This window comes from Eretmochelys imbricata, chromosome 10 (assembly GCF_965152235.1).
Source record: "Eretmochelys imbricata isolate rEreImb1 chromosome 10, rEreImb1.hap1, whole genome shotgun sequence".
Classification (NCBI taxonomy): Eukaryota; Metazoa; Chordata; order Testudines; family Cheloniidae; genus Eretmochelys; species Eretmochelys imbricata.
The window spans coordinates 72,844,251-72,869,925 of record NC_135581.1 but is presented as its reverse complement, the minus strand read 5'-3'; the positions used below and the strand labels follow the sequence as shown (position 1 = coordinate 72,869,925).

Below are 25,675 nucleotides of genomic sequence, written 5' to 3'. Positions count from 1 at the left end.
ATGCGCCTCGCCGGCCCGCCGCCGCTGCTGCTGCTCCTGCTCCTGGCCGCGCTCCCCGTCCGGGGCCGCCGGGAGCCCCCCGCGCCGGGGCCGCCACAGGCCGCGCAGGGCCCCGCCAACGCCACCTGGCCGCCGCCGGAGCCGCTGGGCGCCCCCGGGAACCACAGCGGCGCCCAGGTCAGCCTGCTGCCCGCGCTGCTCCGGGACCTGTCCGCGCTCAAGGCCGCCGTGATCGGGGCGTGTGTCCTCAGCGCCGGCCTCATCGGCTGCCTGCTGCTGCGGGTCTGCAGGTACCGGCCGGGGGGCTGGGCGCTCGCCGGGCAGGCGGGGGGAGGAGGGACCCTGGCTGGGGGGCGCTGCCCGCTGTACCCCCCAAGGTGGGGGGGGCCTCTCCCCCATGGAGACCGGGGGGGGGCGCTGCTCTCTGTACACCCCCCGGTGGGGGGGGGGCTCTCCCCCGTGGAGACCGGGGGGGGGCGCTGCTCTCTGTACACCCCCCGGTGGGGCGGGGGCTCTCCCCCGTGGAGACCGGGGGGAGGGGCACTGCTCTCTGTACACCCCCCGGTGGGGCGGGGGCTCTCCCCCATGGAGACGGGGGGGGGCGCTGCTCTCTGTACACCCCCCGGTGGGGCAGGGGCTCTCCCCCATGGAGACCGGGGGGGAGGGGCACTGCTCTCTGTACACCCCCCGGTGGGGCGGGGGCTCTCCCCCATGGAGACCGGGGGGGGGGGCGCTGCTCTCTGTACACCCCCAGGTCGGGGGCTTCTCTTTGTCCCCACCCCAACAGTAGCGCTAACATAGTGTCTCTCTGCTGATGGTTTCCAGAGGTTTCCTTAGGCCGTATTTGCATGTGACTAGTAAGGTGAATCAGTGCTGGGCTACCATATGCCCTGAAAGCCCTTGATCACAGCAGCGCTATCACCTTTCTGGGTTGTGGGTGAGATTCTCTGGGATGTGACCTGAAAAAGTGAGTCCCTGACCAGTCCATGTAGAAGTTGACGCTCTCATGGCCTTTTCTCTTAGGCCAGGGGTTCTCAAACTGGGGGTCGTGAGGTTATTATATGAGGGGTCACGAGCTGTCAGCCTCCACTCCAAACCCTGCTTTGCCTCCAGTATTTATAATGGTGTTAAATATATAAAAAAGATTTTAATTTATAAGGGGGGTTGCACTCAGAGGCTTGCTATGTGAACGGGGTCATGAGTACAAAACTTTGAGAAGTACTGTCTTAGGCCATGTCTACCCGTACGGCGGCGCAGCTGTACCGATATAGCTGCATCACATCTGGTGAAGACACTATGTCAGGAGAGAGACATAAAAAACCCACCCCCTGTGAACAGCAAAAGCTATGTTGGCGGGAGAAGCTCTCCTGCTGCCATAGCGCTGTGCCCACGAACACTTATGCCGACGTAACTTACGTTGCTCGGGGGGTAAAATATTCACACTCTTGAGTGACGTAAGTTTTGCCGATGTAGGTGGCAAAGTAGACATAGCCTAAAGCCAGAAAAGCTGAAATGCATCTTCCTCTGGAGTAAAGGCACTTGGCACAGAGGGGATGGAAGTGGGTGAGAAGGCAAATTTTGGCCAGCCCCTGGCCGATCGTATGTCATTTGTAAAATGTCCTAGATGCGCTGGTCAGAAAGGGGTTGTTAAAATGGAAAATAGAATGCTTATACTTTTGAATTGTTTGTTCCCATCCCTTTCCAGAGCATTCTGTATTTGTAAGGAAGAAGTATTGTTCTGTTTCATTAGCTAAAACATGAATAAGCTCTCTTGAAATAATTGCCATAATATGAATGTTTATGTGCTGTAAAGCATAGTGTCCAGGTGGGCGGAGCAAAGCCTTGAGTTTTGACTTGAAAATAATTTCCCAATAGTCCCAATAATCTCTAAGTATGAACTGCTAACTCCCTGTCTTCTACTGCCTGGTATACACCTGGCATCCTGATTTTTCCTTTGTGATTTTGGTAGACTGAACATCACAGGGTTATGTCAGTGTAGGTGCTAGAGTGAAGGAAATGTAGGGAAGCATATAAGAATGTGCAACTGTTTAACTGGGGGTAACTTATTTCATCCAGTGTTCATCAGGAATAAAACCCCTTCATTTATAGCATGCCTACCTATTTGTGTGTATGTTGTCCAGTATTGATGATTAGAGAAGTGACAGGAGAGTCTTGTCTCTAGGTTTTGAAACTCCAGCCCATATCAGACTTGATCTCTCCCATTTGACTCTGTTGACATCCCTTCTTGAACACCATACTTTGGATAAAACATCTTTTTTATCAGGTTGTGGTGTTAGGAAACTGCTATGATTTTGGAAGAGATACTGAAGGCGTCATTAAAAACCCCCAAACTTCCCTGAGTGTGTTTTCCACCCCAATTTTAAAATAAACTCAAAGCAGGAAAATGGGGTGAAAACTTTCTAGAGTAGTAATTTAGGTTGGGAGTAGGTTTCCTCTGGTGCAGCAGGGATTAGGCTCATTCTGTCAAGTTTTCAAAGGGTGTGTCTCTTGCATGTGTGTGCAGATGGTGCATTGTGGGCAGTTGTGGTGCAATTACCCAACTGGAGTGTACAAATGAGAGAAGCCTTTGCTTAATGCTGAGGCCAGAGTTCAGCCCTAGGATAAAGCCCAAATAAATGGGCTGGGTCCCCAAGAATTAGGATTAGATGGAATTCTGGGCCATGGAACCACTCTGTGGCCGCTTGTGCAGCTGGAGCCCTGCACAGTGTGGTTGGATGGCCTGGAGGGAATGGGGGATTGGTTTGTGGATCCAGCCCCTCCTCTCCCCAAAATCCATGTTATGTTGGATTGATGGAAGCCTTGGCAGAACACAGCTCTGCAGCGTGCAAGAAGTCTGCATCTGCCTGGTGGGATCCTGGTTTTTTTTTTTCTCTCTGCAGCGTAACTACAGCAAGTATATTGCATTCACCCTCCTCCTCTCCTGTAGAAAGTGGGTTGGAACCAGGATGTGCTGAGTAACATTGTAATACTTGAAATCTTTGTATGATTTTATGCTGGGAAGAACACAAGCAAATCAAAGTCAGTCACGTTAGAAAACTGATCTCTCTGTTGGCTTGTTGCTGAGTTAGGACAAAATAAACTTACCAGTGTCAAATTGAGTTTCATATTAGTGTTCATAAATTATTGTTTCTGTTGTGGTAGCAGCTAGAGGTTCAGTTCTGCTTGGCACTCTGTGGACATAAAGTAAACGGTCTCAAAGAGCTGACCATCTAAGAGTGTTTAGCTCTGGTTTGTTCGCTCCTGACTTCATGGTGGAAAACTACAAAACCTTCAGTAGTTAACAGGAATTCTTTCTTACAGGTGTGTGCAAAAGAAAACAACCTGCAGGGTTGAGTCATATAACTTGTTCTCTGGGAAGCTGTGGTTGGTTGTTGCTTGTAGAAGTAAGAAGTTGGGCAATGGAGGTATTTGAACAGGTGTATTTTGTGAATTCCTCCTCCACCTACTCGCAAACAGCTCTTCTGCAGTTACGTGGCTGTTCCAGCTAACTGTTCCTGTTTTTCTCTGTTTCTGAGGTCTTAATAATCTTAATTTATTCATGCTGATGAGTGGAGTCTACATGAGTTCTGTTCTTAAAGGGTTCCCTTCTATAAGAGAACCCTTAGAAACTGGGACATCTCATAAGTCTGTCCCAGTGAACAAACTGCAAAAGATTTGCTGATGCGTGTCAGTGACTAGCACAGCGTAGCAAGATTCAATTTACCATGGCAAGTAATTTGGTTTAGGGACAAGCAAATAAAACATTGCTTTTTAAAATAATTCTTCTCATCACTATCATCTACTCATCCAGGTTTGCAAAGTTGTCGTGGGATTATACATCAGAAGGCTATTAGACACTTGGGTGGGTCAGACTAAAGGCAGCATAGTCTACTAGTAAAATCAGTATAAGGTGATCTAAATAGCTCTTTTAATAACTGGCCTTGGGCAAGTTCAGCTTCCCTGCCTCGGTTTCTCCATATGTAAAAAGAGAAAGCAGGGTTGACATTCTTGATATTTTCCAAAGTAAAAAACCAAGCAGCAGAAAACCCAGCCTTTTGAGTCTTCTTTCCACATCGTACAGAAGCCAAAGGGGACACAAACCCAATTATTTTAGAAAATTCTTTGTAGTCACCTTTACCAGCAAGCGCTGCTGAGCTCTCCCATGCCAAACTCATTTAATCTGTACACGACTGCTTATAGTTAAAGCACATTTCATGTATGTGAGAGATTCCTGCTGTTCTTGTAATAAACACAGTGGCTCCCCTAGAAAATGGAGCTTTCGACTTCTATGTGCAATAGTTTGTTTATCTGACACAGCATCTAGTGTGTAAGCAAAGATTGATCTGAGTTACAAAATAAGACAGGCAAAACAACAAGCATGTTGTGTACCATTTTCCAGTTTACAGCTGGCAAAATAGTTTGGAGAGGAGTTCTCATTTCTGTTGCAGAAGAAAGATCACATTTACTCAAATGAAATGCATTTCTTGATCAAAATAAGAGTTTTGTTCATGCCCGTTTTTAAAAAACAAAAAACAAAAAAAACCCCAAAACAAAGAACCTTGCAGAGACTAGTATTGTAAATTGCTGTTAAGCAGAATTTGTTGAAATCCAATATTTGATTAAACTGTCACTATGAAATTACACTGGTTTTCTGCAAGTAAACTAACCCTTTAGATACGGATTGTTGAGATGGAGGTTTTTTTTTTTTTTTCCATTTGAACAATTTATTAGTATGCCTGTTTTACAAGTTTTAGAAAAAGAATCCCAGGATTTTGCTCCTGTGTGTTTTTGCCTTGCTTCCTCATGGTCCGTGATGCCAGCGGAAGTTGTCAGCACTATGTACCCAAACTGACGTGAAGGCAAAAGGTTGTTCTGCCACTTTTCCAGGTCCTTCAACTGAACATCAAGCAGGCAGATATTTTATCACAGGCATCGGCTTGTGATACTTACATTCTTGCTTTTTTCCCAACTCACTGTTTTTTTTTTTTTTTATGGATGCTTTCAAAGATGACCTGTTCTTCTTCCTCCGTAGAAGTGTTTTGATCTGAGTGGACTTGGGGGGGCCCAGTGGAGTAGAGCTTGGCACCGCCATAAGGAATTTGAATTCCAGATCCCTCTCCCCTGGGCTGCTCAAGAGTGCGCAGGCTGTGAAAGTTGCATGGTCCACAGTAGCAGGAGACAGCACCTAATTAGCAATAGCAACCTTTCCTGGCTGACTCAGAGATGCGCCTGGAAAGGATGCTCAACCACTTCCAATGGCAGGGGGAATGGAGTATTTTCTCAGCATCGTGAATGTGCTGAGTACCTCCTTCTCTCCCACCCGTAAGCCAAAATATCCTCCACAACTTGCCAAATACTTGCTACTTCAGCAAGTGCTTCTGTCTATGTTTTGATTCTGCCTTTTTGAATCCATATTTTGCAACTCTTTCCCTCCTCTCCGTTGATGTCCGTGCAGTTACTCCAGAGGTGAATTAGGCCCCTAGTTTACTAAGTAAACTGTGAGGGTTAACAACACTCAAAAAAGAAATGAAAGGTTGGAAACTTGGTTGTCTGTGTTGCTTGATGCGGAAGCCACTGGGACATTAGATAAATCTGTCAAGTATTTTTTTTTTTTAATTAGCAAACTGCAACTGCAGTGTCACAGTGGGGCAATAGGCGTTATCAGCCATGGTCAATAGTGTTTGCTGTGACCTGCTGTAAAAAGTGTGGAAATGATTAAGACTCAAGCTGGATGTGAGCACTATTTACAAGGTACAGGTCTGCCTGTTGAGAGACACGCTACTCACTTATATAACAATAATATTTTGACCAAAAGAACCTTTGGTCACATCACTCCTGTCTGAGCCTCAGATTTCTCTACCAAATCCCATTCTTTTTAGATAGCTTTCCCTGGGACCTACCTCTTTAATAGCTACAAAACTGGTTATATTGCAATGCTTTAGGGGAGAGATTTAAGTACAGTGACTCATCATCTAGTCATAGGTTACAGGACCTCCTTATCCTACCTAGCTGGGTGGTGCTTTGTACACCTAAGGCTCACCTACGCTAGAAGGCCGAGTTGACTAAGTGTAAATTGTTTTATAACTAGTTACTGTACTGCAACAATACAAAAACCCCCTTTCTTCAATCCGCAGGCAGCCAGCTGTCAGCTACTGGAGGGAGATAGATCACTTTGAAAGCAGGCTGGATAAAAATCAAGGATTTAAAAAAAAATTGTCAAAAAAAAATCACTTTTTATTTAAATACAAGTTTATTCTTTCAAAAAACCCAATTTAAAATTAAATTTGAAATTGACAACCTATGTTGAGGCCTAAACTTATTATCTATTAAAAATCATCTCAATTAAATAAATTAAATCAATTAAATAAAATTAATACACATTTGCTGCTGAGCTTTGAAGAAAGTCAGACCACTGAAATGGTGGAAGTCCCTGGTAAAACACCTGGAATCAGAGATTTAGTGCTAGACCAGCTTTTGACAGCAGTCGCCTCTTCTGCAGAGAAAATATTTTCTTCATTTCAGTTTATTCAGCTTCAGTGCAGTTCAATGACAAGTTCATAGTTAAGAAACCAACTGGGAATTGAAAAAGCTGGAAAGCTTGTTTTCCTCTGCCAATCTGAATATAAACTAGGTGTGATAGGGTGAGATCTACTAGTTCTAAAACTGGTTCTGGTCACTATGCCCTTTACTATCAGTTCAATTCACTATCTATGGATAATATTGCCTTTGTTTAATAAATCAGTTAGTTCTAAATACAAAACATGTTTTGATGAACTTCATCTTTTTTTTTCTTACATAGGCAGCAATTTAAGGCTTTTTAAAATTTGATTTTAAAAAATGTCACTTTTGTGCATTTTTAACTGAATTTGAATTTCCATCCAAATAGAGCTTGGCATATATCACAAGTTTAAAAAAAAATCAAATAAGAAATGTATCATTCACGATTTTCTAAGATAATAAAAATGTAAACATTAAGAATCTGAATAAATGTAAGTTAAATGTGTACAGATACGGTGTATCCTCCTGGTTAGCAAGAAGCAGTCCCAAACTTAGAGTAAAGGCTATATTTAGTTGCAGATGAACATGTTTTACTGGTTACCATTCAAAGACAATGAACCCCTTTCTTTAAGAAAACAGCTAAGATGTGCAAAAAACAATTCAGATCAGTAATTTAAATCAAGGCTTCCAGTCCACCCTGTTTGAGAGTTTATTATATGGACCCTCCCCCCCCAATAAAAAGCCAACTATGACCCCTGCTGGAAACCTCTCTTCAGATGTGTGTGTTTTATTGGTCAAAGTAGGAGTTTGGGTGCCCTATTTCTGGCTTCCCTGCTCTCTTGCTTTATGAATTTAGATAAGTCACTTAAATTCTCCACGCCACCGTATCTGTAAAATGGGGATAATAGAGAGATAGTTGGTCTTATGAGACTAATGTTTGAAAGTGCATATTGGTCTTAGTACTATAGACTGGATTTGCATATGGTATTATTTTAGTTACTTTCAGGTACTACCTTTTAATTGAATCATGCCAAGGCCTCGTTCAGATGTTCCTGAAGTTTTTCACAACCGTCTTCCCAGCCTCCAAACCTCTTATTAACAGTTAGTGCAGTTGAACAAGCATATGTTTCTGTTCTCCGTGGTTGAGTATGTTCCATCTCAAAAAGCCGGTTGTTAGAGAAATGTGGCGTGTCATGACGTTCATTACAGCAAAATGAATGCCTGCCTGAAAGCATGCAGGAGAACTCATCTTAATGGCTTCTGGTTTAATTTCAGGGTTTAAAATGATCATGTGAGCAAAGAAGCATGGTTCAATAGAAAATGGTAAAATGTCAGCGGTATTAATGAAGCTCGCATTCAGTGACTTGTTACGAGTCTGGAGTTTTCCTAGGTTTATTATCTGGAATCTTGTAAATGTTGCAGGAACCAATTATTGCTAAATATGTTGGGCCCAATTCATTCCTAGTAGCACATAATTGGAGCTTCAACAGGAATGGATTTAGTCTATTGTTTTTGGTGGAATTACAAATGAGAAACACGCTTATTGGAAAGGATAATTTAATCTCCCCTCCTACCTCCTCATGGCTGTCTTCAGGAGGTGTTAATGCTGGATTGAAAGCTCTGAGACGATTCTCTGTGGGGTCAAGAGAAGTGTTACTTCTGAGCATCAGGGTTGTTGACTAAAATAAATTGGAGGCTTAAAGTATATAATGAACTAGTGAGTTGACTAATGCATTTCTCCCACCACATGATGCTTCAGTAAGGAGCATGAAGTGCTACACATGACTAGAGTTTGACGAAAACAGCCCCTGGTCAAAAGACTGACATGAGTCATAAACTTTCTCCTTCTCTCCAAGCCAAATATTCATACGCTATGTTTCAATATTGAACACCCCTTCCCCAAGCTGTACTGAAACGTGCAGGCAGTGCATCCTTGTTCTTATGGAGTTGAGAGCACTGTCATGGAGGGTGGTATCTTGTGCGTTTAACTTGTAAAGAAATATGGTTGCACGGGGATAGGACTGACATGCTCAGTAACTCATGAGCTCAAGGAGCTGGATCCTCCTGAGTGGGTCCAGTTGGTCTTCCCATTATTCTCCTTGTTTTATATACATTTAATGCCCCCCAATCCTGCTTTTGTTAAAGCTAGTGAGTTTCTTGTTGGCTTTAACAGGATCAATAGTGGGCCCAAAAGGAGAAGGTTACTGGCACTGGCTGCAGTTGTTTGGAGCTTGTGAAGATGCTGGGCATGCTTCCTAGATTGGTAAATGTTAAATCCAGAAGGGACCATTATGATCATCTAGTCTGACCTCCTTCCTAACACAGAACAATGAATTTTGCCCACCCCTCCAAAGCTCTGCCTATGCATTTCAGTCTAGATCTGCAGTGGCACCTTCTGCTGTTGTAGTCCTTGGACATCCCCCCAGCTCTGCTGGTGTACTCCTGTTATAACTGGAACACCTGCTATCCCTTGGCATGTCCCTCAGCACCTGCTCAGCACTGTAGTGAGTGCATCTCCATCCCAACCACAGCATCTTCTGATCAGGCCTGCTAACTTTAGGGGAAGCACTTTGAGGTGTAGGGACTAAGCATGAAAGCATTAATCACTTTTAACTTTTCATTGGAAGCCAGATCTCCTGCGCTGAAAGCCTTGTGCACGAATACCCTTTACCACGGGGTCTTTTGTGCAAGGGGTATTTGATTTTATCAGTGTGCAAGGAGCATACTCTAATTGCTGCCCCAACATCCTTTCTTGTTAGTTTAATAAAACAAATGTGTTTGGGTGACTAAGCTATGGCCTGTTATCACACATGAGGCCTTAATGTGTTCTGGCCCTGTGGAACAGGTCTACAAAGGTCGTGAAATGTTTACATTCCCTAGTTCCTATCTTGTGCTACTGTGCTCATACATACAGTTGATATGTGGTACCTTGTCCCACTTAGTGTGTCGTGTTTGTTTTTTCTTTCGTCTCGTTATTGCTGCTGATTAACGAGATACTATCAGGGATAAGTATGTCTATTGCCACAGGAAGCAGATTGGGCAAAAATCCATCTGAAGAAACCATTTAGTATGTGGGTGGGAAACTTGAAAGGTTTCCATTTAAAGATGGTTTGTCTCCATGTTTTTTGTCCAGACAAAAAAAAAATCCCCTAGGTTTCATAAAAAAGTGTGTGTGTGTGTGTGTGTACTGGCTGTTGGGTCTGTAGGTTAACAATAATTATGTTAAACAAATAAATAGGAATTAATTGAAAGAAGAGAGAATCAAAGAGCCTTTGCCTGCTCCATGACAAGGTATTCACACCTACATCTCAGCTAAGTCAAAAGATTTCTACAAAACTTGTTTTCCATTTTCCATCCATCTTCACTGTTAAGTGACTATTGTCATATTAGTGACAATGACTTTGAAAGTTCTCTTTAAATGGTAAGTAAATAGAGAAATAGAAAACTAGGACAACTCAGCCACTGGCAATTAACTGTCTTTAAATAATACAATGTTCTTTCAGTAGTTGCCCGAAATAATCTGTATCTGCCTCTGTAGGAAATGAGAACTGATGTCTTGCAGCAAAAGTAGATCTGATTGCAGACAGAAAAATGACCTGTTCTTTTAATATGCAATCCAGCATAGCCTTGCTAATTCATGCGCACACATGGGAGATTCATTGCAGGTTGTTTTGTCATGGCTGTTCACTTCCTAATTCAACTGTAGAATGTGCCTCATTCACCTTGAGGAATGTTCAGTTTAGTTTTAATGGTGATGACATTTCATATTGTCTGAGTAAATGTTCTCTTGTATAAGCAAAGCTTTCCTTGTAAGATGAGATCTCAACACATCACTTTTCTCACTGCATCACTTTGCTGTTAGGTCTTGGCTGAAAAGTGGAGTGAGACTGCCAGGTGTTTTTGTGAGGATTATCAGGTGTTTGGTTAATAAGGCCCTACTGGGTGGGGTCTGAAACGACTTGTTTTAACTGCTAGGATAATACAGGAGTTCTCAATCTGGGGGTCAGGACCTCTCAGGGATTCACAAGGTTATTACATGTGGGGTCGCGAACTATCAGCCTCCACCCTAAACCCTGCTTTGCCTCCAGCATTTGTAATGGTATTAAATATATTTGAAAGTGTTTTAAATATATAAGGGGGGGGTCGCACTCAGAGGCTTGTTATGTGAAAGGAGGCCCCAGTACAAAAGTTTGATTACCACTGGGATAATAGAACAAAACACACTGTGCTCTGCTTGATGTGATACAGCACAGATTGTTACAGTGTAGCTTGGACCATGAGAGTTTCTTGACATTTTTGTTGCAAATTAGTCCATAGAATGCTCAGGAAATGAAAATTGCATTGCCCCAAGGCCTGGGGCTTGCGTTACTTAGTCCTGGACCAATGCCCCAAAACAGTGCTATCTTCAGAGGCCAGTGACAACTTTTACATCAGATATTTCTTGAACGTGCATAGAGTTCAAGGCCAGAAGGGACCCTATGATGATCTTATCTGACCTGCATAACACAGGGCAAAGGATATTCCCCAATAATTCCTGCTTCAAGTTTATATCTCTTGTTTGAGCTGTAGCATATCTTTTAGAAAAATATCCAGCCTTGGATTAGAGATTTCAGGTGATGGCAGCCCCAACCCATCTTGTGTGATTTGTCAGGGTGAGACTTCTGGACAGCAGGAGTGTTTTCATGACCCGTTAATGCTCCTGAACTGCTAGTTGGAAATTCTCCAGACATTTGGCTGTCCTCTGTTATCCTACAGATTTTCAATCTGATTTATTTTTAACTAAGAGTTTAAGGAGAAACAGTCTGCATTGTGTTGGATAAACCATTTCCAGAGTGCAAGCAATTATGCTAAGCTCTTCGTTTCTTCCCCATATCCCCAAAAAGATGGTCATATTGCAGCTTCTTTATTTAAATGCAATATAACTGAAGCACAAACCAGTGTAACCAGCACAAACCTAGGCTTATGTCTGAGCAGTGTGAGGTAGCTCAAGACCTTGGGTTAATGGATATTAATCTGAGGAATAAAAAGAGCCTGTAGAATACAGGTGCTTTGAGTTAAATAGTGTCAAGCTGAGTACCATATTCTGTATCATTTTGTTTTTTTATGTCAATTATTTTAATGTAAGTAGATTCTGGAAAATGAGTCTAACAAGAGTAAAGGGTGCACAGGTGTATAAGCATCCTTGCTACAAAAGAAATTGAGCATTATGCTAAGGGGAAGGACATTGGCTACACCTAAATCTTAAAACATGGCCAGTGATTTTTTTCATGATGCTTGCACAGGAGTGATTATAAAATTCATAGAATATCAGGGTTGGAAGGGACCTCAGGAGGTCATCTAGTCCAACCCCCTGCTCAAAGCAGGACCAATCCCCAACTAAATCATCCCAGCCAGGGCTTTGTCAAGCCTGACCTTAAAAACTTCAAAGGAAGACTATTCTACCACTTCCCTAGGTAACACATTCCAGTGCTTCACCACCCTCCTAGTGAAAAAGTTTTTCCTAATATCCAACCTAAACTTCCCCCACTGCAACTTGAGACCATTACTCCTCGTTCTGTCATCTGCTACCACTGAGAACAGTCTAGATCCATCCTCTTTGCTCAAGTGAAACTACTGGCTGTATTGGGGAATGTTTGGAAACTTCACTCTGGTGTCCAAAAAAGGTAGAAGAGGTTGTCCACTCGTAAATATTACCTCAGATGCCCAGTCCTCTTATAACTCTTCTCTGAACCCCTGTCAGCTTGGTAGACATTGACTCAGCCGGATTGCCGTGATTTTCTCTTCTAAAGATGTTAGTTAACCTGTCGGCTGCCTCCTCTGATTAAGCCTCTGTCTGACTTATTGAGCATGGCAGCAGGGGGACTCTGAGCTGCTGTGCCAGCGATTTGCCCTGCACACCAAAGGATCAATGGCTGTGCCTCCGAAACTAAAAGACTGACACTGATCTGGATTACAGTTGACAGGAAATTGAGCTCTTCAGTGATGGGTACAAGTGGTGGAGAGGAGGAGGGGCTGGCTCCACAGACTTTGCATCAGGATAGGTCTTAGCAGTCTGGGCTGTATATAGAATGGGTGGGTAACAGCCCACCCCAGCCCTTCCTGTAGGGAACACTTTCAGAATGAACCACCCCCTTTCTTTGTTTCAGGTCTGGCAAGAGGATTAAAAAGACACGGAAGTATGACATAATCACGACCCCGGCTGAGCGAGTAGAAATGGCCCCTCTGAACGAAGATGATGATGATGATGAAGACTCGACAGTGTTTGATGTGAAATACAGGTACTGACCCATGGGTGGGTCTTGGTTAAAGGCTGCCTCCTGGGTTCTGTTAGCTGGGTGGATGGCTCTTCCTTTCTGCACTCTCACAAAGCCTTGTCAAGGCTTAGCTCTGTCTCTGCTCTTCCCTTCAATCCACAGAAGCTTCACCACTCTCCTCTCCATGGCCCCTGCACCTGAAACCTAGTCTGCTATGCATCCAACCTCTCCTCCTTAAAGCATGTAATTTCCAACAAGCCTAAAAGCCCTAGTCCTCCCTGCAGTGAAGTGCCAACAGAAGAGATGTGCTCAAACAAAAAACTGTATAGAACTGACAAAGGTTAATGGGCTGAACTTCCCTGCTCAATCCTTTGCTGCTTGTTGCATCCCATCCCTGATCCTTCCTCTGTATGTTACATTCTTCCTGTACTCGTATTTGTGTTGAGATACAGCATGGCTAGAGGGCAGCAGGAGAGTGTTAGAAGGGAGCCTTATTCCCTGTAGAGGGAAGAAAGTTTGCTATAGATTAATTAAAGCACCTGAAGCCAGTCACATGATAAAACCCCCCTGCTTCAATCAGACAAGAGGAGGAGTTGAAGCAGAGTGGATTGGCATTGGAGCAAAGAGAAGTTTGGAGGGAAGCAGAGGAGAATTTGGAGAAGTGCTGCGGTGGGCTAAGAAGACCAAGACCCTAGGTAAAGGGACACCTGGTTTGTGCAGAGGGAGGGCAGGAAGCCCCACAAGCTGAAGGGCAGGAGAGGGAAGTAGCCCAGGGGAAGGAACTGCTAGTTCAAGCGGTGTACCGCTATCCCTAGGGCCCCTGGGCTGGGACCCGGAGTAGACGGCGGGCCCAGGTCCCTCCCTCTCCACTCCCCTGCTCTAGGACACTAGTGGGGCAGTTAATACCCCAGTTCAGGGGCAAGAAATGGTGCCCTGAACAACCCCCCCCACCCCACAAGAAGAAAAAGCGCGAGACCCATCATAGTATTGTCGGCAATTTGCCACAGTGTGTAAAGCGCTTAGCTCACATCTGGTGCTCTTCATAAACAATATGTGTAGGGTCAGGCCCTACCAGTCTAGAGCTGCTTCTCTCCACAGTCGCTGTTGTGCCCACGTGGGGGAAAAGCTGACAAGCTTTCACAAATGGTCTCTTGATTTGGGCGTCTCTGGGTCTGAGGCACGCTGGTGGGACTTTGTGTTGGGGAAGCTTGCTTTGCAGATGCCTTTGCTGCATCTGCTCTGTGATAACAGAGGGCTTCTGTCGCCAGGGCTGTCAATCAGGCCCCACTCAGCAACATAAAATCATTACCCTTTTTTTTTTTTTTTTTAAGCGTTTGACAGCCCAAAGTTTTCAGTTCCTGTCCTGTTAGAGAATTTATAGCAGCCTCTCAATGCAGGTGGGCTCTCGGGCTCTCTGATTTCTGGCGTCAGTGTATTTGAATCTCTTATTTTTATTTGCCTCAGAGTGGTGACAGCAAAAGGGTCAGGTTTCTCATCCAAACAAAGACAGCCAAGATCCATGGTGCTTCGGCTAGGAAAAGCTCTGCTAATGATAAGGCTGCATCTGAATCCAGGCAACTCATAATTAGGAGCTTGTCAGAGACTTGCTCATGTTCCCCCCCCAGGCACAAATGCCCACCCACACACTCCTAGTTCTGGAGGTGGGGGAAGCAGTGCATTCATTCCAAGGGGCACTCAGTGGGCACTTAAGCATATGGTGCTGTGTTTTGCTTTGGTAATTTTCAAAATAACGAAATACATCTCCCCCTAAAAGAGTTAGTCAGGAATAGGGAGCTGGTGAAGAATGACAGTGAGTCAGTCGTTTTGAGATTTGTAAATAAATAGCTCCCAAACCAGAATAGTCTCTTCTTCCCCTGGCCAGCTGTCGGAGCTCCATGTAGACTCTCTGTATTGGTGCTCATCCCCGATTAATCATCGGCTGCTCTCTTGGAGAGAGCTGCTGTTGCCACTCCTACAGGGCTTTCACCAATGCAGTTGTGAGCGGTGTAGCGCAAGCTGGCACTAGATCAGGACCATGAGGACCTGTTTGCTGTTGACAAAACCTTTGAGGGGCATGCAGGGTCACTGAAGTAGAATGGTTTTTGGATACTTAAAATGAGAAATGCAGCATTGTTGGAGGGAAAACCAGTGCCTTAGATTTAGAGCTCTGTTACTATGTTTGTATTGCAGTTATGCCTGAAGACCCCAGTTGGAGATCAAGTCCCGTTGTAATAGGCACTGTGCGTACGCACACCCCTCAAAGATGGTCCCTCCCCCAGAATGCTTACAGTCTAAGCATCTGAGGAAAGGCAATAGATGGATACAACAGACAGACAGGGAATCACAAGGTAACAGCAAGGCCATGATGATTAAAGTAAAAAAGCAGCATTCAGGATTTCTTTAATATAAGCGTACAAGTTGGAGTTACTCAAGTCTGGAAGATATGCTTTTTTTCCCTCTTGTACCATTCAGGTCTTAGACCGACACTTGGATAGTGTTAGTATATAAGAGAATTAGGTGAAGTTTTGCATGGGGAAAATTTTGATTTCTGTTTCTCGCTCTGCTGCTAACTTGCTGCGTGATCCTGGGCCTCTCTCTGCCTCTATTTACCTTTGTGTAAAATGGGGGTAATTGCCTATCCTTCAGGGACCTGTAGTGCTAACTGCTTGGAAAAGTGGCTTCAAATGATCAGGCAAAGGGTGCCTTAGAAGTGAAGGTATCAGAGGGGTAGCCGTGTTAGTCTGGCTCTGTAAAAGCGGCAAAGAGTCCTGTGGCGCCTTATAGACTAACAGACTTATTGGAGCATAAGCTCTTGTGGGTGAATACCCACTTCGTCGAATGCATGTCAAGTCTGCATGCATCCGACGAAGTGGGTATTAACCCACGAAAGCTTATGCTCCAATATGTCTGTTAGTCTATAAGGTGCCACAGGACTTTTTGCTGCTTTTAGAAGTGCAGGGCATTGTTCCAATAAGCAGGATATGCTTTACACCTGGGTGTAGTTCTGACAAACCACCTCCTTGTCCCATTCAAATCCCTCCTGAGATGTGCTGGTTTTGCAGCTTTCCAGTGAATTCTGCAGCACAGGGCACACTCTTGGTGCTTAATAAATAATATAGACAGCATGTTGCACTGTCTCTTGGGCAGCCTCGAGTGTTGGATTATGCATTGGAATTACTTGAGCCTGAATTGGGGAGTGGAACTGTCTGAACTTGACCTACTTCTGCTCTGACCGCTTCTACTGCTTTTCCACTCTTCCATGAGTTCCAGAGAACTTCCTTTGCAGGCATTTTGGGGCAAGGTTGAAGAGATTTTTCTTAACACAGTGAAAAGGAAAATCTCAGGAAACAGTAGTGCTGTGGGAAAATGCATCCAGTAATGAAACATTAGGCAAGCCCATTGGAAACAATCCGACTTGAGAGTCGTAGCCATGTTTTCTACTATTTTTTTTTTTTCTTCTCCAGAGCATGTTGTACTGCTGCTTTCGCAGAAATGAACTCAATCTTCTTGGGTTCCTTACAAGTGCAAATGGGCCTTCACTAGTCATAGATACATGTACACATACAAACACCCCTCCACTTTGTGCGATACTTACAGTATTACCTCCAACGGGATACAGCGACCATAGATATTGTTCACCATCCTATACCTCAGCTTTCTTTATTCTCGAGGAAATTCTAGTACAACAGATATCAAATTCTGCATTTTGAAAACGCTTAGCTACTTTAGGGATGTGGTTCCTGTTCTCCAGCAGTACAGCCCTAGTTTACGGGGAGTTACCATCAATCCCCTAGCAGAATTGAGATGGGGAGAGGTTCTCTGAGGATTTGAATGCTATAAAAAGTAACAAGGTCTCTGAATTGTGTGTGTTTAGATAGAGCAGTCTTCTAGGCAGATCACTGATCTGTTAGACCCTCATCAAAGATTGTATCACATCCCAAAACAGTTTCTACCTTTTCACCAGCACTAAAGTCACAAAGAGGTTTCTTTTTGAAGCACTGGGTTTGTCTTGGGCGTTTTCAGCACGTGTCCCACCATGAAGAGGAAGGATTCCTCAGCAGGATCCATTGTCTGAAAAGAACCTTTCCCCAGTTAACCATGTTTCATTAGCAAAAGAAGGAGAAATGGGGATAGATCTCCAGAAAGAGCTGGCTGGGTGCCCTACCTCCGTGATTCCAGTTAGAAGACATCACTAATGCAGCTACTCTTGGAATTCCAAGCACCATGTCCAGCATCTTGTTCCTTCAGTGAACGGTTGCCTTGTGCTGTTTGCAGCCTAAAGTGCAGACGGCAGCTGACGTGCATGCCAGGAACAGAATAAAATGAAGATCTGACACTTGCACAAATTGGACAACTATACTTTGATGCTTCCAACGTTTTACTGTTGCTCTACAAATAAAGAGGCTGTTCTGAATATTTAGCCAGTATGTATGGTTTGTAACGAGGCTTCATTAACTGCTGCTTTAGCAAGGTTTTATTTTTCTCCCCACCTCCACAAAATCTTGCGGACGCTATAACACTGACATGTTAAGTGAAGCTGCAGCCATTCTTCAGGGCTGATGAACTAGGGAAGGGACGAGACTGCTGTTTCAGCTCATTAGCTAACGAAATTGAGAAATAATGAACCGCCATGAGTGGGACTGAGGACTGGTGGATAACCTCACATGAGAAGTGCCTTCCATGGGCAGGAAGGTCCCTGATCCCCTCCTTTTTATTTTTCTTCTAAGATTTTTAAATAAATTGAATGCTGACGGGAGAGTGCCTTTCATTATCAGCCATGGCAGTGCTACAGCTTTACTCCACTCGTCTCTGATTATCTTATCGTGAAGCATTTCCTTTTCCTGAGCAGCTTTTCCCCTCCTCATACAGTCTCTAGCACATGGGGATATGTCGGCTTTGTCTGCAGTAAAGACTCTTGGTCTACTGATCACTGATTGGATTCCCCGTGCATCCTGTGACATATCACCTGTCCAGACACAAGCATTCCCAACAGTGTGTGGGCGAGCATGCCACCATTTGGACTAGAATGGCTTCAAGCAAGGCTAGCCACCATATGGTCTTCAACTCGATGTAATTGCCTCAGTGGTGTAAAGGGTACTCTATCCACTGCTCTGCAGTGCACTGGTCTCCAGGACCCAGAGGTGGCTAATGTGTGCGTGCTGCACTGATGATACTTACACTGATGCAGTGCTACTTCTTGAACTGCCGATGGTTTGGTTCTCTAATGCAGGCCTGGCCATATTGTCACCCTCTGCTATAGTGAAGTGCCATGCGGGAAGGAGAAATCCGGTAATGTTCTGCCATCGCCAGGGAGCCTAGAAATCCATTTGCCACGGAAAAACATGGAATTTGTGTTTTTTACAGCGAATTTTTAGTTTTTAAATTTTGTGAAAAATAAAAACATATACAGTAGAACTCTGTTTATCCAAGGAGCCTCCATTATCCAGATCTCCATATTAACCAAACCACCACTGCCTGGGGCTGACAGTGGCTGGGGCTCAGAAGGGCAGCTGGTGGTTTGGTTAATACGGAGAACAGATAATGGAGGCTCCTTGGATAAACAGGGTTCTACTGTATATCAGTAAACATTGTGTTCAGCTGTTACCTATATATAATGTACCTTGGGAAACTAAAGTTCAACGTTTCATTTTAATTGTGGAAAAACACAATTTTTTATTTTTTTCATTGGAGAATTTTGGTTTTTTTATCATGGAAAACTAGGATCTCTGGTCATCAGTAACCTTCTCACAGAGGTAGCCCACAAACCTCCAAAAATTCCTTCTGGTTTCAAAGTAGCACGTGAAATTATCTGTCTGCTGGCTTCCTCGATTCAAACTTGCATCCAGGATGTTGAACTGCAGAGGCCTAACCGTGTACATTGGAAAAGGAGAGAGGAATGATTCATTTGATCTTGCTTTTCTTTAGTACATCTGTTGAGAAGGATTTCAAAGCATTTCGCACAGACAGAAATCCCTGCACAAAGGAGAGAGAACTTGTTTAACAGGCAGTAATATAGAATGGCATATTGGCTTGTATGTACCAGCAAGGTATACCGCTGGTATCCGTACATGTTACTGGGATGTGCCAAAGCAAGATCATAACTTTCAAATATCTGGTGCTCTCATTAAGATGGCAACTAGGCAGATCTCTCCAGCTGGCTTGGAATATCTTTCTGAGTGAGTCCTGGCACTCTTCTTGTTAACAATCTTAATGGCATTCATGCTGTGTGTGAATACGAAATAACTCTTCTGATTTACCTGATGTTCTGAAGCCCTAAATAACTAGCCTCATATTTTGGGTTCAAAAACTAAATCTGTATTTAACATGTAGGCAAGATCTGTTTTTACATCTCTTCTTCACTTGCTTCTATATTTTGGAGCATAATTGAGATTGTTCTCCCCTTCCCCCATGCAAACAGCATTCTAACTGCAAGCCAATTGCTGCTTAGCTGTGTAGCATCGGCAGCAGGGGAGAAGTAGCACTGATGGATTGTAAGTCTGATTGTTTTCATGCAGTTCATTTTCTTCGTTTGATGCTTTGTCCCCATGTGCAGTGGTTTCTAGCCCTGTACATGCCATTGAGAAGCAGCAGATGGTGTAAATTGGGCTGCTGTCTGAAAGTTACTTTAGGATTCCGCTGCATCTTTAACATCTTGCCACAGCGGATGTGTTGGTAAAATCCACCCCCTCAGGCTGTGCAACAGTGAACAATAACCACCTTTCATCTGCATAGCTGGCTAATTAGACCACGAAAAATCTTAGCTAAACAAAATCCTGTCTGTGGCTGCTAAAGCCACTGACTGCCTGTGACAAATACAGAAGCATACCTTTATTGGATTAGATTCTCCTGCAATCTCAGGAGCAGGGAAGTGGTTCTGTCAACATCTTCTCTCATCCAGAGAGCGCAGTTTCTTGTGTGACAATAGTCTGAAACATGTAACACAAAGGCTGCCATAAAGCAGAGATGCAAAACCACTTAGGAAATAACACATGCTTGAAAGCCTCGTGGAAACAATTACTAATCTGGAGTTGCGTTTTTGTATATTTTTTTTTAATAAAATAAATTACACTAAAAATTCAAGAATTGACTGACCAGTCTGTGAGGATGGATAATGAATATGGAACCTTTTGTTTCATGATCACTGATGGGTACCATGTAAGAAGCCAGGATAGAATAACGGGAGGGATGGAAGGGGACTTGAAGAGGCAGAATGTAAAAGCCAGAGATGGAATTTTGAGGCCAGGTATCTGAGATCCCCTAAATAAATATTTAAAACTACAACCATTTCCTGGGTCTGATCAAACCCTCCACCCCTCCCCTAAAATTAGATGATATTCTTCAGTTTTTGAGTACAGATGCTCATTTTTCCTTTTAACAGCAGCAGTGAAAATGAGAGGTGTTTTAGAAATGTGGTATCTTCCAAAGTATTGACTGGTGGTGGTGTTGCAGTTACATGTCTGGGGTGCTACAGTGAGTAAGTGGGGCTTTTGTTCAACTGTCAGTATAACTAGCTTCAACCAAAGCGCAATGGTGTAAGCACAGGCTTCTTTACTGGATAGGTAAAGCATAAGTTAAGGTGTCCAGTACAACCTGCATCTTGGTGTCAGGGAGTCTGTAGGACTTGGTACTAAAAAGGTTAGTGCCACATTAGGAGGCCTGGACTTACTACCCTCTGCAAAATGTTCCTTTCATGAGGCAATTTAAAACATCTGCATCAAAATTCTAGGGCCCAGAGTCCTTGCTGTGGCTATGTATGGGGCCTTCTTCTCTGTAAATAATGCAGAGTATATTATATTAATCGCTCTCCACGGAACATATCCCTGCCAGAGCTTAAATGGCATGTGCAGCCTTGACTGGAGTGCTGTACTGTGTGCTTGTTACAGCAAGGTGTTTGGTCTCCGGAGAGTGGCTATAACAGATTTCTTGCAAGTGAAAGCCGGAGGCCTCTTCTGTATGATGCTAGGCTGTTTAAATGTGTGCGGTTTTTTTTCCAGTAGGCAGAGTGGGGAAAGGCTCTGTATAAACGGAGGGTATCTTTTATTCTCATGTGAAGGGGTGAAAATCACAGTAACTCATTCAGTCACTTACTATAAATACAACAAATTGCCTGGAGCATTGGTGCTGCTGTTAAGGGTTTCCTGGCCAGGTGCTGCTGTGGATTGCCAGCGCCAAGGGGCCAAAAGGCATTTTTGAAGCCTTTGTTCTTTCCCCGTTAGGCTAGATGTGCTATGAAAATTAGTGCTGAGCACAGAGGCTCCCTGGTGGCTCCTTGGCTTAATATGCATAAGTGCTGCGGTTGTACCTAAAAGTTCTCCTGACTCCTGTCTGCTGTAACTGCCCCTGCCGAGGCAGCTGCATCTCTTCTCTGGTTTTTACCTTGTGGGTGCGTGGTGGAGGGAGGGGAAATGAGGGCTCCAAGAAGAAAATGGTCTGTGTAGCAAGCAGAAGGACCCCAAGTGAACCAGTTGCCTGGGGAAAACTTCCTTTCTCGGGGGGTGCTCAAAGCTGTCCCATTCCAGGAGAGCAGCCACAGACTGTGGCTGTGATTGATTTAATTCTTATCCCTGAGCTTTGCCTGTTGCTCAGAGTGCTCTGGCTAATTTCCATATGCAGAAAATCAAGTCAGTGACCAAAATCACCACAGAAATCAACCCCTGCTTGAGGGACCCAGTGGTGGATAGTATTGTTTCTTTTGTTTTCCCCCTTGTACATAGATTCCCATAGTTGCATATGTTCTATTTAATAACAAAGCTTCTCTGACCATACTAATTCTTTTCCCTGGCTGTCTTCCTTGCCAGGTAAAGCTGTTGCATGGAGCACCGGTTCCCTGTGAGAAGTCAGTCAGCTGTCGAGAGCCCTGCTGAAGCTTAACTGTGAAGGAGAAGCTTTCATCTCTGCAATATTGAAACCAAAACAAACATTGCTGCCTCCGTGATGTTATTTATACAGCACACAGCAGCAGGGTGTTTGATTCTCTGCCCAAAATGTCACCATTAAACTCCTGGTTTCCAAACTTCCACAGTAGAATGACCTGAGATCCTCCTCGTAGACTCTGCTCTGTTGCTTGAAGAGGCTGTGGGGTTGCTAAAGCATATGGGGTGGATACAGCACTGTGTATAGACTTTCTGCACTCACTGGTCCAAATAAATTTTTGTAAAAGGTGGGGGAAAAACCCAAAATTAGACCCCAAAAGACTTTTTCCTCTAAAAGCTGAATCAGATACTTTTGGTCTCTGTTAAACAGATCTTGTGTTTTAAAGACTTGGAATTGTATGATCCTGGGCCTAGAGAAATACTTGCCCATCTGATGAAGGCTGGTGGCTGAAACTGTGCTGAAATGTTACAGTGTGCGTGGTGTTGGGTTCTTTATTTTTTTAATTTTGTGACTGTTGTAAAAAATTGTAATGACTTGCTACTGATTTTAACAATTGCACTAAACCCTCCTATAATGATGTACTCGTTTTCCAACAGAGCTCTGGTCAGACTTAGTTAAATAACATGAGACCATAGGGAAGCAGAAAAACTAGGCAAATACCGTACTACAGGAATCTTGGATTAGAGGAAATAGATGTCTATTTTTGTAATTCCCCGCCCTTCATAGGAAGTAAGACAACATTTTTTGCCATCTTGTGTCCTCTCCTGGCTGTAACTCTTCTGCTACTCAAATTTTTAATCAATCTTTTTATGAAAGATCTGATACGCGGTTGTTAAATTTCAGGAAGAGAACACTGGTTCTTCCTGCCCCCCTCTCCTTGGAAGCATTCGTGCAAAGAATCCTCTCTGCACCACACTGGAAATCTGCCCGCCGGCTGGCTGCCAAATCCCATATTACACTAAGATATGTTTTTCCCCTTGCTATCTACAATGCTTCACACTGGTAGAGCTGTCGGATTGCTATTTTAAAAAAACTAGAATATCTGTAATCTAGGCTGATTAAGATCCATAGCCTATGAGTTCTGTGCATAAATTCAGTGCCATTCTTTGAAAGCTCTGAGTTCAAAGTTATTGGCATGGTTGTTCTGTTTTACGGTGTTCTTGAAAAGCAGCTACAGTTCTGATGAGCTTTGCTTGACATATTGACACTCTTATTGTGTGTTCTGCCAATATTTATGTCAAATACCCTTTTACTTTAGGATTTTAACCCATTTGGAGCCTCTCTTGCCTTTATGATGTTAAAATTACCTCCCGTTTTTGGAACGTACCAACATTTGCTTGACTCTTTTGGTAAATTCTGCAATTTGCTTGGTGGGTTGTGACTGCTAAGAGTCTGTTGCACAGCTGCCTCTCTGTAATGACTGCTCAAAGGCTGCTCATGGAATTCTTGATTTGTTATCATGACAGTAGGTTATACTACTCTCACTTGTTCGGAGCACTCCCAAGGCTTGCACCCTGAAACAGCCTGGTATAGATGCTGCACTCTTTCTTCACTCCACTTTGGCTCTTTGCAAGAAGGCCTCCGTGTTCTGCAATAGCAGTTTGCATTGACAAAAGCAAAATTGTAGTAGTCTTCTGATGAGCATACAGTGCAGTTTGGTGGTGTCCCTCTGAGTCCTTGCCTGATGTAGCCCCTACATTCTAAATTCCTTTCCCCTTACCTGCTAAATGAGAGTGTTCTGTCACTCCGTGTTTCCTCTTTAAAGTGTAGCAATGGTCAGAAAAGTGACAGAGTAAAAAGTTCACCTTCGTATTCAACAGATCAACTTCCTGTGTGTCTGATTTCATACCTGCTTGCTTTATTGGCCTGTGCATTTTTATTCATAGTGACTATGCGGAGCTTACACAGCTCTGGAAGAGCGAACTGGATTCCATTCTGCTTTATGAATCTTTAACTAAACTTTTGAGTTCCAATGGTGGAATTGTTATTGCTGGTGACAATATGATAGGCAGAACCCAGCTGTGTTTTCAGATCCCAGGTGGCGTTTCCAGCACTGGCAGTTAGCAAAACCAGCCTCTGTTGACTTGGAGTACATTTGCTGTGGGAGACCGAGAATGCAAAGGAAGCTCCTGATGGGATTTCTGCTGTTACTTTTCAGACTGTTAATACACTTTTAAAGTGGATCATTTGTTGGGAGAGAATCCCATTCTGTACAGAGCAATGTGACGAATAGTATTGTGCATTAAAAGAGGGAGCCAAGGCAGTTGGAAGTCAATAAAAGGTGGTGGTGGAAAATTCTTTGACACAATTGTGCTTTCATCTGAACTCTACCACGAGAGTATTCAGCAAAGGCTTCACAGCTGGACCATGTTGGAAAATTCCCAAAGCAGAACTAATATTAGATACCCAGGCAATATCAATATACTATTTTTATCCTTTATCATGGAGTAAATTCAAGTCACTCCATAGTGCTGTTATTGAGCAATATTTAATGTGTCAGCTAAGAGGTAAAAGGTGGAGAAATTGATTAGGGTAGGTCCAAGCGCACTGAGCTCCGGATTGCAGGAACCGCAAGAGGCCCATAGGCTAGGATGACACGCTATGGCTTGGGAACACTTTCAAGACAGCATGTTACAGAAATGGACTAGGTGGCTCTCAGTAGGCAACGTGATGTCCCTTTGGAGTTGGTAAAGCACTATGAAGAAGAGCTGAGTTATGGGAAGTTCTTGGACAGGTTGAGTCCTGAAGTGAAAAATGGCAATGCTGGGTAGAAGGATGGGTTAAAGCTTCGATTACCTTGTTGCTGAAGGGGGAAAAGAGGGTGGCATGGCTACTCTCTCAATGAAAGAGCCATCATGGCATTGTGTTTGGACATCCCTTTCAGAGGAGAATTTATGAAGAGCATCTGGAGCTCCAGAGGACATGTCCTTGGTCTGCCATGGCTTGTCTGGAGTATCCTGAACTTTTTCTGGGACCGAGGGCACTTTTTACTGCTGAAGACCAGATCCAGGTTCTGCAGATGTAGAGAGAGGAGGAAATAAGGCCAGTTTCAGTTTACCTAGTCTTTCAGATGGTCTGAGCTAACTCTTGCTGAATTCAGTGGGAGTCTGTCACTGGGATTTGTCCGGCTCTATGAGCACTGCTGAGTTTAAGTAGGTCAGAGGCAGTCTGCCTGACTTGCCTATTGCTAACAACCAGGGTTGTTTCTGTAGTCCTCCAGTGAACCTTTTGGTGGGGAACAATGTGATTGTTTTTGTTTTTTTTTCTCCCCGCCCTCCCCCCCTTCGCCCCAAAGGCACCAAGGATGTAGGTGCCCAACTCTCTTTGGAATAAGGACAACTAACTCCTTGGGGCTCCTTTGGTAAAACCCAACCCTTGTATATAAACTAATGGAGGCCAGAGGAGAAATGGCTGCCTGATGAAGGAAATCAGGACACCTTTACTAGTGTCAGTCAAGGTCATGTCAATGAACCTAAATGCTTGCCTGATGTTAAATTACTATTGTAAACATGGGACGATATTTACCTCTTTCTAAAGGTCACTATATGTGATTTCAGATGTTTGTCTAGCTAAATATTTATATAGGTTTATTTCAGTTAAGACTTTAAGAGAACTTGATGTAACTCATCTCTATAGTGTGTGTGTGTGTATGTATATATATATAAAAATTGTGTAGGTGGTAATTAGTTACAACATAGCTTAAATGATTTTGGACTATCTCATTTTAGGTTTCTGTTGAAGCATGGCTAGCCATTAACCACTACATTAAACTAATACATGTTGTGTGTGTCTTACACTGTAGAGTTCCAGTCTGGTTGCTGTTGTAACCTGGTCAGTGTTTGCAGCTCTTTGTGTTGCATAGTCTTAAAGTTGCTTTGGCAGAGAATGGTTTTTAAAGGCCCATTTTTATTTTATAGAAAATGGAGAAACACTACTATAGAACATTCATGTTAAATTTAACTTACTACTCAGCAAAATACACTTTAAGTACCAGTTTAATCAAACCAATAGAGAGCAAGTAAACTAAAGGCATTTTTACTGGAACATGC

The 25,675-nt window shown here is 43.7% G+C and overlaps 1 protein-coding gene across 1 annotated transcript; it reads left to right on the top strand.

Annotated features, from left to right (window-relative positions):
- On the top strand, nucleotides 1–23,921 carry FAM174B (family with sequence similarity 174 member B). Its single transcript, XM_077828643.1, has 3 exons — nucleotides 1–290; nucleotides 12,645–12,776; nucleotides 21,551–23,921. The coding sequence occupies exons 1-3, from the start codon at nucleotides 1–3 to the stop codon at nucleotides 21,552–21,554; spliced, it is 426 nt and encodes a 141-aa protein (XP_077684769.1). The 3' UTR covers nucleotides 21,555–23,921.
- Nucleotides 23,922–25,675: the final 1,754 nt, after the last annotated feature.